At 34.6% G+C, this 13,979-nt stretch overlaps 1 protein-coding gene across 2 annotated transcripts in view; it reads right to left on the minus strand.

Annotated features, from left to right (window-relative positions):
* Positions 1–284: 284 nt before the first annotated feature.
* lcor (ligand dependent nuclear receptor corepressor) overlaps positions 285–13,979 on the minus strand; it is a 29,825-nt gene continuing 16,130 nt past the window's right edge. The window contains exons 2-7 of one of the 2 annotated variants that reach the window (XM_059569886.1): positions 12,073–12,138; positions 10,055–10,134; positions 9,416–9,542; positions 8,152–8,469; positions 6,945–7,041; positions 285–3,609 (exon numbers count right to left, since the gene is read on the minus strand). In XM_059569886.1, coding sequence (XP_059425869.1) covers positions 2,568–3,609; positions 6,945–7,041; positions 8,152–8,469; positions 9,416–9,542; positions 10,055–10,134; positions 12,073–12,138 — 1,730 coding nt within the window. In that variant the 3' untranslated portion in view covers positions 285–2,567. Of the gene's footprint in view, positions 3,610–6,944; positions 7,042–8,151; positions 8,473–9,415; positions 9,543–10,054; positions 10,135–12,072; positions 12,139–13,979 lie in introns of both variants that reach the window. The other variant, XM_059569885.1, reaches the window with a different exon arrangement.

Genomic DNA, 13,979 nt, shown 5'->3' on the forward strand with positions numbered 1-13,979 from the left:
AAAAATGTAATTCAAGGGTTTCAAATATTCTAAGAAACCAAGAAATCTTTAGATCTTTAGGTATGTTTACTGTAAAACAAGACAAAATACTGTTTAAGATAATGTTTAAATGGCAAGGGTCAAGGACAGCTGAGTAATATTTTACATCACATTGATCAATAAATAAATCTAATTGATTGATTGATTGATTGATTGATTGATTGATTGGTTAAAGACCTAACTAATTTCTAATTAGACACTTCGAACGCTCAGCATTGGTAAAGTGTTGGTGCATTTAATGCCATGCAACTTCATTAAACAAAGCTAACAACACTAAAATCATTTTTGCTTAGTTAGATAATAATTAAAATGACAACCATACTTACAAGTATAGCATTTTAGGAAATATATACAATTCATACAATCCTAATATAATGTGGGAAATTCACTAGGTGTAGAACAAAATTAAAACGGTGAGTCCAGGACAGTGTTCCAGGTTGTCCACTTTGATGACCAAGTGTCAGATTATAAATAGTTAATCAGCCTCCACTGAACTGGTGCATGCCATTTACTTAAATGATTCAAATTAAAAAATGAAATAAATAAAAGGTACATTTTAAAGAGTCAGTTTCATCATCAGAAACCCTGAAGCTTGAAGTATAATTTTTTTCACAGACTGGGTGAGCACCAGGCAGTGATATATACCAGAATGCCCTTCAAAACAACATCAAAGTGGAGCATGCCATTCCAAAAGCCTTCTTTTTGAAATCTTCACAGATCTATGCGCTTTCTCGGTTTTATATACATCAGACAACACAGTTTATATTTGAAAAAGGGGCAATGTGACAATAAACAGTGAGGCAACACTAGACAAATCTGAAAATTCAAGCCGTCGACCACTGTATATTGAAGAGGTAATTTTTTCAAAACAAAAGGAGCATGTTTGGGTCTAAGCTGCAGGACGCCTGGGGTTGTTGAATTGCTCCCCCTTTGATCTTGCCAGTCTTCTTTATGCTATCTGCTACTGCAAAAGCTACTTAAAATCACTCCCAAATGCTTTTACTTTTAAACAAAGTGCTATTTTCAGAGAGATCTCAGAAAAGTTCCAACTGGCCAGGTGTTTCGAATGATAACATCCGACCAATATCTGCAATCCATGGCTCAGCTCGACCCAACCTACGCCCGGTATAAAGCCCTGTCCCTGATCCAATTCATTGACTGAGAATTGTGTCACAGGTTCCAGTTCAAGTAGGTAAGGTGTTTCTCTAAAAACATGATCCCTATATTTTTCTCAGTTGCCCTGAGTTTTACATGAGGAAATTAAACTTTTCAGAGACAAGAATTGGCTCTCTGAAAGAATGCTAATTTATAATATAACAGGGTTATATGGTCATAACCCTACCTACATTTTCTCCCACCTATGTTCCCCAAAACCAACCCTCTGTGAAAAATGCTCTTCTTTTTATAAATATACAATGTCAGCAACTGACTATAAGCAGCGATGAGGGAGCAGCCAGACAGAATCAGCCATAATTTGACCGCGTGCACGCTCCCTCGATTAAATTTAGTAGAAAGATGTGAATCGGAAACACGTTCCTGTCCTGTGTGGCTTAAGTCGGCATTGTCCCTTCATGGGCATCGAAATCCTTTTAAGAGAGAGGCTCTCGCTAAGAGTACTGTAAAATTAGCATTATGTGGTATGCCAGACAGAACAGTAAGTGCGTAATGCAAGCAGTGTCGAGGTAATCAGGTCTAATTGCCAGATTTAGGCTCTGGCGAGCGCCAGACTGAAAGTGTAGTGCAAAAGAAAGCGCTAGAGTTAAAGAAAAGTTTTGATACAGTAAAGTAAAAAAAAAAATGTTCAACATCACAAACATGCATCCCTGAATGACTAATCTTAAGCTTCATTTTTTAAAAATGGACATGTCTAATTTTTAGTCTTTTTCAATGGTGTGAATATAAAAGGAGGAAACTACAAAGAGTTGAAAGCAATTATTTTACCTGTTAATAGAAAAACGTGCCTAGGATCGATCCCTGGTGTTCCAATTCCACTTGAAATAAATTAGTTTTAAAGATCATGACTTATTTCATAAACCTATCAATCAGAGGAGATAAATTCATTTTTGAAGGGTCAATTTTCCAACCTTGCACATAACCCTTGAAACCCCGCTTCTCATTTCTCAAAATGGCATGCCGTCCAAAACGCATGAGCACTAATGGCGCAGCACGCAAAGTTCAGATGAAGGGGGCAAACAAAGGGTTAATCTGTTCACTTTTTTTTTATAAAATGTCTCTCTGTCGATACTCTCTTATGGCTTTAGTACGCATTTGTTGCTTTATGTTGTAAAAAACTTCAGCAAATGCTTGCAGTGCCAATGCGACCAGTGATAACAGCCAATTTGTTTCCTATCCCCAGTTATCAGGCTTAAATCCTCCCATGAATCCCTGCAGTTGTGCTCACCCAGATACTGCAAGTATAAATTGGCACAATTAAAGCCCCATTCTCAATTCCAAATCATTTTAGTTTTTTTTTTGTGTGTCTGTCAGAATCTAAAACGTTTTCCATTTTATGAGGTGTTCTGTGTAATCTACTCGGCTTTGTCTCCTGTCCCCTGCAAGACATCCACTTGCGTTGCGATGGGTGTGGTGGTGGGCGTCGACATGGATTCAGTTTCGGCAGTGATCCCAGAGTCCTGCCCCTCTGCCCTCATCATCAGTTTAAGCTTTTTCTTTGGTGGGTTCTTCAGGGTGCCCATCCTCTCTTTCACCTTGTACTCCAAGGTACTGTGGGGAATACCGTAGATGTTCTGCGCCTTCGAAACGCTCATCTTCCCACCCATCACCACAGCAATGGCTTCTTCTAGAATCTCAGTGTTGTACTGCCGATACCGCCCCCTTTTCTTTCGGGGTTGCTTGGAGCCAGTCGGGTCTGCCTCTGGATCTGATGTCGGGTACTGAGGTCCCAAAGTTGGCTGTTCAAGGTCTGCACCCCAGTACTCGCCCACGGCTCCCCCATCGAGTAGGCCTCCCAAAGCAGCTCTGCGACTCTGCTTTGGTAAGATGGCCCTCAGCCTCCTACTGAGCGCGTTTTCTGAATGCACATTAGCCAAAGCTATAGAGCTGTAACCGTAGAGATCCGATGCATTCCCATGGGAGTCCCAAGACAGATCCATGCCTCTGACTTGCGGGATCTTCAAGTCCACTGGAGGGGAATGCCCAGGTTCTTTCTTTACCATGATGGAACCGGTGTCATGGGACTTTGTACCCTTGGTAAACACGCCTTGGTTCTCCTGGAAAAGAGGCAGGTCATTTAGGTCACTGCTAACTTGTTTGAGCTTCAGGAGGCCATCTAGATGGGATTTCCCCCATATCCCATCGCGGGAAAGAAGGGACGGGGCTTGGCTATTGAGGAGACCCGTGGACTCTAGGCTAGCCAAAGAAAGAGGTTGGCCAAGGAGGCGATGTTTCTGGTTCAGGAGTTCCTCTTTTATGAGGAGCGAGCGGGCCAAGGGTGGCTTGAGGGGCCCAGAACCAATAAAGTTCTCCCTTATTCCATCATGCAAGCTTCTCGGTGGCAAGCCATCCTCATCATCAACATCTCGATAGTTGTGATCAGCTCTCTGGGAACGCCTAATTTATGGAAAGATAAAATGTTTAGACGTGGTTTGCAATTGGAAGGAAATCTTGCACTTCAGGCTTGTAAAAGAAAGGGACAATTACTTTGTCTGCTAGAAAGTGAATAGGGCACTTTCCATGAAAAAGTTATGCTTTGGTGAAACAAATACCATGTTTTTATGTGTGTAAGAGAACTAATAGATCACTGGATTTTATCCAACTTTATCCAACAATGAATTTTAGAATTTTCACACAAACTGATGAATTTATAAACAACTATAGTAAAAATCATTTACAATGATTAACTTATTTTAATCACCATAAGCTTTTATTCCCTAACAATTTGCGATCAACCCTATTACCATGTGACTTCTCCTAATTACAGAATGGTGACACATAAAGGCCTTTTCACACTGAGCGCAAAAAAGTAAAATGAATATTGGACTTGATGACGGACTGAAATAAAACAACAGATACCAATGGATGCTTCCAAATAGACCTTGAACATTCGTGCACCAAAAATGCAAATCCTTTTTTTTTTTTTACCAGTCCAACAAGGGCCGTACAATAACATTTGAGCATTACAACACATGACCAAAGCAAACGCTGTTACCCAAAAGGTCTATGCGGTGGTGCTAAAATCGATTGTATTGCGCACGAGCATAAAAACACTGACATAGAGGACTTTCAGAGTGAGAGTGAGTTGAAGGGGTCATATACCTTTCTCTTTGGAGTGTTACAAGCTCTTGGTGCATAAAACTCTAGGTGCAACTGTAAAGTAGCAAAGACTAAAGTCTCAAATCCAAAGAGATATTCTTTATAAAAGTTAAGAGTCAACCACGTCTTTCTAAAACGGCTCATTCTAACGATCTAATGATGGAAGATTTGCATAATGCCGCCCAATTATTCAAGCAAAGAAAGAAGACAATTCAAACGCGAGTTTTGAGCAGTGTAGAGTAGTGCTTGTTGTTAGTCATTTCTCCGATCATAAATGCAGACATGGTTTCATGTTTAGAACAATGAGCTTTGTAAAAATCCACACGTTTCAGAAATGCGGGGCATAGAGGAGAAACAATAATGTACATTATGTGGAAAATAATGTGTTTTTTTTAACATAAACTGCATAAACCCATTTCATTACACCAGATACACAAAATAATGTTCTTTTTAACAACGTAATATGACCCCTTTAACTTTCTAGGTCTTCTGTATTAAAAAAAACTTGAGTGAACCATTTTTCTACACATAAAATATCAAAGCAAATAGACATTATTATGACGATATATAATTTCTGTATGTTTTTGTATGCAGCTCATGGTATTTTTATAACAATAAATTATGTTAATGACAGATTTTAAGCAGTGTAGCATTATTAAACATACAAAGAGTGCATGTCTGCCTATTACAGAATCAAAAGTCAACTATAAAAGTTATTACATGCACTCAATGATGGTTTAAAATGAGTTTTAAGCAAATACATTAAATACATTTTCAAGTGTAGCTTAATGCTAACCGTACCTCGATTTATATTTTAGGCTGTACTCTTGTACACATTATAGATAGTTTGTGTTTCTGGTGTAGAACCAAACTTTACTTATCTCAATTTAATATTGTATATTCAGCAGCAGACAAAGTTAAATCCATATACGAGATACATATCTGAGAAAAAAATGCATTTCTGGTCGCGCCAACTAGCGTGCAGGTGTGAGTAAGCAGAAGGCGATCAATGGTTTTGCGCTCAAAGTAAAAGCACCATTCGTCTGTGATCCGCCTCACTTTTACACATCGCGCTCAGTGTGAAATGGCCTTAAGACGTTGACTGATTTGATCAAGCTCAATCATTCAACCATTAACAAAGTTTCAAGTAATCAAGTTTTCTTCAATTTATAGAAAATAACCCTTACGAAAATTAACAATGGTTTTACTACAAATAAAACCAAAAAACCATGGTTACTACAGTTAAACCATGGTAACCACAAATTAACCATGGTTTTGCTATATTAACCATAGTTAACCATGGTATTTGTAGTAAATCTGTGGTTATACAAATGGTAGTCAACACGCCAAAAAACCATGGGTTACTACAGTTTTACTATAATAAAACCATGGTTATTTTTCGTAAGGGAAGTTTTTCAACGTTCCAGTTGATAAACGTTTTGAATGGGTAACAGGTTAGCAAATTTAGATTAGATTAATCTGTCACTGAAGTAGAGGGTTTAACTAGTTTGCGATCAAATATTCAGTGACAGATTAATTGACCAATTCTAGCCCTTTTCATTTAATCCATTTTGTCTTTTAAATTACATATATTTTACATATGTTTCATGTTTATTGCTAGAAGATAAAATTACACAAATAAGGTTTTTAAGGGTATTTATACTTTCACAAATGTTTCAAACAGGGTTAAAGACACTGCAAAGCAAATATAAAATGAACAGAAAATAAAACCTCTCATGCAACATTTAATTTGACCCACCTTAGGCTTAGTGTTAACATTTTACAAAGTTAAACACCTACCATTTGTTTTATTTTTAAAGTTTTGTACCATATTTGTATAAAGTTTAATAGACGGTCATTCACAGTACCATTTTGTATCTTTCGGAGAAAAAAAAAGTATAATTAAAATATATGTACCTCTCCTGAGGAGATGATTGTATGTACCTCAGTTCACTTATCCTAAAGTGTCTTATTACGGAAAAGAAGGACACTGACTATCTAGGCTGGAAATTGGTGGTCCCACAAGGGGTTGTCCTTAAACTCTCTCTGAAACTGTTCTCTGATAACACTTCATGTAGATTACTCTGGCTCACCTGTTCCTTCAAAAATCAGCTAAATTATTCAATTTGGTTCATGGTCATGCTTCAAATAAAGCTTATTACTGTAAAAACCGCGTACACACCATTCTGTACCATATTTATACAAAGTTCAATCTATAGAGGCATTTTTTTTACTTATATATATATATATATATATATATATATATATATATATATATATATATATATATATATATATATCCAACTAACAATTATTTTACCCTAAAAGAGTTGTTATCATTTTAAGGACACCAGTTACCTTTGCATTATATAGTTTAGGTTAAAATCCTTAATGTAAAATTCTTCAAAATTGTTTCTAAATTGTTTCTCCAGGGCCCATTTTGTGAGCTACAATCAACAAAAGTGAAACACAAAATAACATCCAGTAACGGGACTTAAGACTCATTTATAAGGCCACCGATTCACCGTTACAGGCACCGTTACAGAAACTATGTGTTTGAGCACAATCAGACCTAAATGGAAAGCTGTAATATTTTAACACTTGGAGAAAAAAAGAAAAAAAAAACTTCTTACCCCTTAACTGTGGGCATGATTGAAAAACCATGAGAGCTTTTCATTGAGACACTACCATGACTGTGGTTCTTCTTAGTTGAGAGGTCAAGGACTCCATCTGTAAATAAAAACATCATATTCTAAGACCAAACTAAGGAAAATCAATCAACCAAACTGAATCGCACAGTCTAGTTTTCTTTTAGCCGTGTTGATCAAACTTTCTTTTCTTGATATTTTAAACTACTGAACACTTGGCAGTTCTCTCTTTACAAGGTTCTGGTTTGCGTGCTTATATAATCAATATGACTAATAATTACGATGATGATTATTACTAAATAAAAATATTAAACAAAATAAGAAATATTTCATAAAAAATGTAAAAATATAGTATTTAAAAAACATATAGGATAATTCAAAAACGATAATAATACATTGCACAGTGTCCTATTAATATGCTGGTGGCCTATTATGAAAAAAATATGTTAATGTTTTTAATATGAAAACCTAGCCTCCTATACATCTCATTTATGCATTTAGGGGGAAAAAAACTATTGGACTACATTTTGAAAAACACCAGAGAAAAACTTATGGTTTACTTCAAATTCTTTAGAGAGAATTATATATATATATATATATTTAATTTGACCCGAAACAGGGTGGAGTGAGCATTATGGAGCACTATAAACTCGCTATTTATGTTTCATTCATGCTCCTATTCATACTTTTAATAGCTTAGTTTTGGGCAAATCAAAGGTCCAATCTTTTGATTCTTTTCAGCATCTCAGATCTTCTTAAACACTTATTCAACAATTAATTTGCTTCCCTTGAAAATGTCCATGCTTTTTTTAAGAACAAAAAATATTTGATGGTAAATTGCCGTTTATTATTATTTATTGACATTTCTGTGAACACAGATAAAAAATATTTGATGTTTTTCATGTTAATAATGTTAGTGGAAAACATTCTTTGATCATTTCTAACTGAAACTAAAACATAGCTATAAGAAAATGGTAAAAAAAAAAAAATTCAGAGTCTGAATGCACTGTATGTCACTTTAGATAAAAGTGTCTGCTAAAATGCATAAATGTAAATGTAGGTAAAATATGCCTATATGATAACTTGTTTTTAACATATCTTGAATTAAGTTTTCCAGAAAATAAATTTGCTTCTGAAATGTGTTGAGGATGTTTATTTTAGACCCAAATATGGGATTAAAGCCGTATCTGACCTTGTTCTCTGGGTTCGGTCTCTGGTTTCCTGACAGTGAGGTCCAGTGGGGAGTCCTGGTCTGCCATGAGAAGCTTGCTGAGGACGGGGTTCTGTGCGGAGGCAGCGGCGCCGGTGCCAGGGGAGGAGGCGTCCGGCTCCAGCGAGGGCGCTTTCGGCAGGCTTTGGTCCTTGGTGCCGTTGGGCTGGGACTGGGGTTGGGGTACGTCCTGAGTTGAGCTGGTTTTTGAGGTATATTCGGCAGCAAACTGTCGGATCATCCGCTGCATGATCTCACGAGCCACTAGAGGAATGTGGGGCTCTGTAAATCTGGGGAGGTCTGCTGGGGGAACATAAATATACTACTTGATTTTTGAAGACAGAGGGAAATATTAAAAAAGTATATCCTTCAGTGATATTTCCTGCCCACACTTTACACCACTGCTATTTTAATATAACTGAGATATTATTATAGTTTGATCAATTTGTATTCGTTTTTAATATTCGTGATTAATTTCAGTTTTAGCCGTATATTAGCTTTTTTTTCATTTTTTTATGTATATCAATGAATTTTTATTTCCGTTTTCAAGTCACACAAAGTTTTCAAATTGTATTTTAAGTAACAATTTTTCTTTTAGAGGTTTTAGCATTCGTCAACTATATATAATAAGCCTGCTTCACATACTTTTGAACAAATCTCACGTATTTTGCAGTATTGTTATTGACCAGGCAGGTGAACATGTTACGATAAGTTCATATTTGATTAAACGCACCTCTTGTCAATTTTTCACTTATATGAATTTTATATCTTATAAACACCGCATCATCAAACGATTGAAACGTGCCTTTGTTATCAAATCAAAGCCACTGTAATTGGCAGAAAAGCCTTTGAAAACATTTCCTTCAGGTCAGTAAAGTCCTGCAGACTTCCAAAAAGGAAACGCTGTTTCCTAAATTTGTTTAGAGTAAAAAAACATTAATATGCACGGCCAGGAAGAGAAAAAGAAGACTAAAAACACTCGGACATCCATATGCATATGCTGTGTGCATAATCTGTGTGTTAAAAAATGGATTTAAGGTCTAAGGTCTTTTAGTAATTGTCATTTCATAACTATTTTATTTTAAAAAGGATGTCAATTTAATTCACCACTTTAATTGCCTTTGTTTAAAACGAAAAAAGGAAGAAAGATACAAATATGCTGATTCTTCTGCTAAAAAAAGTATCTTCACTTTATCAATGAGTTTGGTTTGGGCTTCTGTAAAGTACAATATAATGCAGCTCTTACCCTTTCTATAGAAGACAACATTGAGGAAATCCTCTGCTTGCTTCTCAAGTTTGTTAATGTTGGACTGCTCCTGTTTGAAGCTGTCCGCTTCTGATAAAACTTGGCTATTCAAACCAACCAAATTTTCCTGGAGAGAAGAAAATAAAATAAAAGACTAAAATTAATTTAAAAAAAATCTAAATCAGACCTATATGAAAATTCATGTACATTTGAGAATCATACTTTACATATTACAAAGTCCGATATTGTACCAATGTACTTATCCGATTATTAGCCTGTAATATTGTGAATACAAAAGCTGTTCAGTGTCAAAGAGAGAATAACAAGGTTTGTTGTAAAGAAAATCCCCAAGGCAGATGACTGACAGTGTTGTAGCTCATCTGAAGATGTGTTGTCAAGTCAGAGCTTAACAAAAACTTAAGTTATAATAATAATTACCTGTCATTTGACTGATAAACACTGAAAGCATTAATGAACATCTCCTATTTTTTTCTTCCAACCCCAATGATCATGATACTACACACATCTTTAAAGTACTGCGTGGTTGAAAACGTTCAATGACTCAGTGTGATATGTGGAATTGCTAATGCATTGTTTGTGGAAACATATAGATAGGAAAATAAGAGTCAGATTAATTACCTTCACTTTTTCACGTCTTAAGCAGCAAAAGAGACAATTTTCATTAAACGACCAATCTGACACACCCTCCGGCTCACAATCTGCAAGAGAAAATAAATCGTATTAGTGCTGTTCTTTTATAAACAAACACTAAATACACTTTGCAACATGTTGGCCAATTACTAACAATAATGCATTTTCAGTAGCATCCCAAATAATATTTTGGGTCACATACTTTTTTTTTTTTTATTAAAATATTACAAAACAATAGAAATATATAGAAAGAAGCTTTCCTCTTTTTGAGAAAGCTTCAGAAATACATCTTCCGCTGGTTGCTTTTGAGTTTGATTTGAGTTTGAAAAACTCTTAATGCAAATTGCAATACAAGTGAACTTCTCATTTCAGTGCATACTTTCAACTTTCGTTATTCAGAATTTAGCAAGTCAGTTGTTTTATTCAGGGCTGACACATATTTTTATGTCAACTGATTAAAAAATATTAATTTAAATAACCCACATTTTAAAATGTGCTGAAAAAAGCCCTTAAAGAAAGACCTAGTCAAATGTATTGGTGACGCCGACAGGAGTCATGTGCATGATCTTCTTGAGCACAAGAAATTTAATTACAAAGGTTTTTTGGTGTTAAGAGACCTTGACTACCATAAGTTGGCCTTGGGGGAAATTTAAAGTGATAAACCTTGACCCCATATACGACCCTTTTAAATGTTTGTCTTTGTTATGATCTTGGACAGACTATATTTCCAACACTGTGTCTGATCATAGCCGCTAGCTAACAATCACATGACAAGGACATTTTGTTTATTTTTAGGAGTTGCTGTCTGTTGACCGATTGACTGCGAAATAACCCGTTCGTGACTGCTCCATGTATTTGACATGTAAAAATGTCTTATATGCATCAATTTGTTATTTTCATAATAAATAAATTAAAATACAGAACAGGCAATTTTAAAAAAGACAAAATACTGACTATAAAAAGAAATGTGACATGTTACAGTACAAGCAATTAGATGATCGCTTATTATCAAAGAAAATTAATACCTACAACTAACCTAACTTGAGCAACTTCTAAAGTTCATTAACACTTCCACCTGAAAAGCCATTCAATTGGTTGTTGTGTGAATTTTAGGTTAATGTTTTTGCAAGTATTTCTCTAACAATAAACAATTACCAACACAACACGTTTTTTTCACTGTGTGAAGGTTTAATTTGCCAATCAAGAGATGCACAAAGAGCAAAGCTATGTTTATATTTAGTTTGATTTATGTGATTTTGATAGTTCAAGCTCACGAATGTTTCTTCTGAGTGAGCAGTTAATTGTATATACCTTCAGAGAAAGGCAATTTAAACATTTTCTGATTGAACTGCTAATGTACAATTAGATCGATTATATTTTATGAATGAATTTACAAAATGACTCAAGGGCTTAGAACAGAGCCCTGCAGTACCCCAGAACAAAAACAGAAACCTGGTGTTTTTCATCTTAAAAAAACAAACAAAAAACAACTCACATATAATGACGCGATAGATTTGAAAATATATATTTTCTAAACTATATTTAAGTTAACAATTATAATTAATATTAGATTGTTGTAAGGATATGCAACAGAACAATGTGGTTAAAAAGCATGAAAGATAATATCTGCAATAAAAGCCGGCTACTTTTTTCTCTCTAAGGCTACTTTTAAAGCTAGCACTGTACATTCCTTAAACACAATAACATTGTTTTTGTTTTTTACTTTTTCATATTTTGGCAAAATTACATATTTAATGGAAATTTTGAAAACGACTATAATTTAAAATATAGTTTTAGATATATGTAGTAAATCATGTTTTTCATGGATTTTCAATATTTAAAATATAAGGTCATAAACCATAACATCTAAACAAGAAATGTTAAAAAATAATATGCATCAAATATATTTAGACTATAATTAAAAGTTAACTGCCAAAAAATTATTCTAATCTAAACGTAATCATCAATATAATCTTCACATCCATCGTATGCAGTGTAACACTGACCTTGAAAGAGGGTAAGATCTTTTACGAGTCCTGGTCCAAGCAGCCCCTCCAAAATGCTTTCGAACCCTGTGAAGCAGACAAAGGTATATTCTCATTAGCTCTGTGCAAGGTCTATAAGTACAAATCACACGTCCACCCACGTCCACCCCCACACGTGCACAAACTGCTTTCAATTTTCTGAACTAAATCAATGCTTTGCTGATTTAATACTGCCACTCAATTTAATTAACTGTAAATACTGGCTCAACTGCATAGTTGCATGAATACACCCAAAATAATCTATTAAAATGGGAAACAAAAAAAAAAAAAGTATTATTCTGTGTAAACATTTTATAGTAGTGATTCAAGGAAATCTTGGAAAGGAATCAAATGCAATTTAGTCATCTTAATGCCAATTTGTAGATTTCTGTAATTTTGGTGCTTTAAAAGGGGAACAAATTAAAGACACAATCTTTTTGAGAGCTTTACCTTGCTATAGCTAATGCAAAACACATTGCAATCTCCTAATTAAATAAAAAGAAGAGCTAAGTAATCCACATAGATTTATAATGGCAGTCATCACAATAAAAAATAATAAGCATGAAAAAAACACAAATTTTGTGCTATCTGTTGTCTAAACCAAATGCTTAAATTTGAATGGATCATAGTTTTCTCAGGTTGTTTCATCCAAATCTTTACAGCTCGTTCAATATCGTCCTTAGTTATGCTGTTGCAATGATTAAGAAGAACATGATCACAAGTTTTGATCCTTCAGGAGATGGCTGTCTTTCTGACAGAATCACAAACCACCAGGCTTGGTTAGTGTGATTCACTATTCATCAGCTGTTCCCGCTGCAGTTTGCTTATAAAGCATGCATTCCAAATTATTGCCGGCTACAAAGGAGGCTTTGAAAACAAAAATGAGCACTTCAAAATGTTCCAACATTCCAGTTCATTAAAATCACTGCATTACTGCTAAAACTGCAGCAGTTTTCAAGCTCTAGTGGATAATTGCATCTGGGTACACAATGACTGAGTAATGTACATAAAATGAAAAGATATTTGTGATAAAGCACAATATTACGTTAGACAATAAAAAATAAGGAAATCATACTCTTCTAAAAATCCATAAAACCCTCATTAAATTCATTTGAATTTATAAGTGATACTGAGTTTTGTATTAAATGCTTGTGTCATTGTGAAATTCAGTGCTTGTTCATATTAACATTATCTTTTATATTGATTCATTTTAATTTTACAAAAATGTTACGAAATTTCTGTTTGGTATTTTTATTTAACATATGTTTTATTTTTATTGGACAAACTAATGAACAATGCAAAATCTTTATTGAAGATAAAGAAAGACTGTAAATGTTATATTATGCTTAAATCTGCTAAAAGGTTTTTTTTTTTGTTTTTTTTTCAACCTTCAGGATTTGTGCCTAAAAGCTAACACACAATGACTTCAAAATTCCAAATTTGATTCCATGGGATGTTTAACATGGTAAAAATTGTTGGTAAATAAATAAATAAATAATAATTGAGGTAAAAAAAAAAAAAAAACTTTACAAATGCCACATAAAATAGAATAAAAATAAAATATAAGCCTCTCCAAGTAGAAAGTTTGGTTTGCGGGTTATTAATTATTCTGTTAATTATCATCTGTAACATGTTTTCATAAGTCGTGGTGTAATATTCAATACGAAATGCACTAGTGCAAGAGGCTTGTTGGAGGAGAACTGTGTGGGATATTGCTACAAAAGAGTGTCTCATTCAACACAAACAAAACTAACATTCATTCACTACAAAACTCCAAATCACCAAGACCAAATAAAGAATGCAGTGAATACATACACATTCAACTGAACAATCATGGTAAGAAAAGGTCCCATGGTGAGTTCCATGAACGTACAGAAACAAGACAATAA

Source organism: Carassius carassius, chromosome 16 (genome assembly GCF_963082965.1).
Source record: "Carassius carassius chromosome 16, fCarCar2.1, whole genome shotgun sequence".
In the NCBI taxonomy this organism is placed as follows: domain Eukaryota; kingdom Metazoa; phylum Chordata; class Actinopteri; order Cypriniformes; family Cyprinidae; genus Carassius; species Carassius carassius.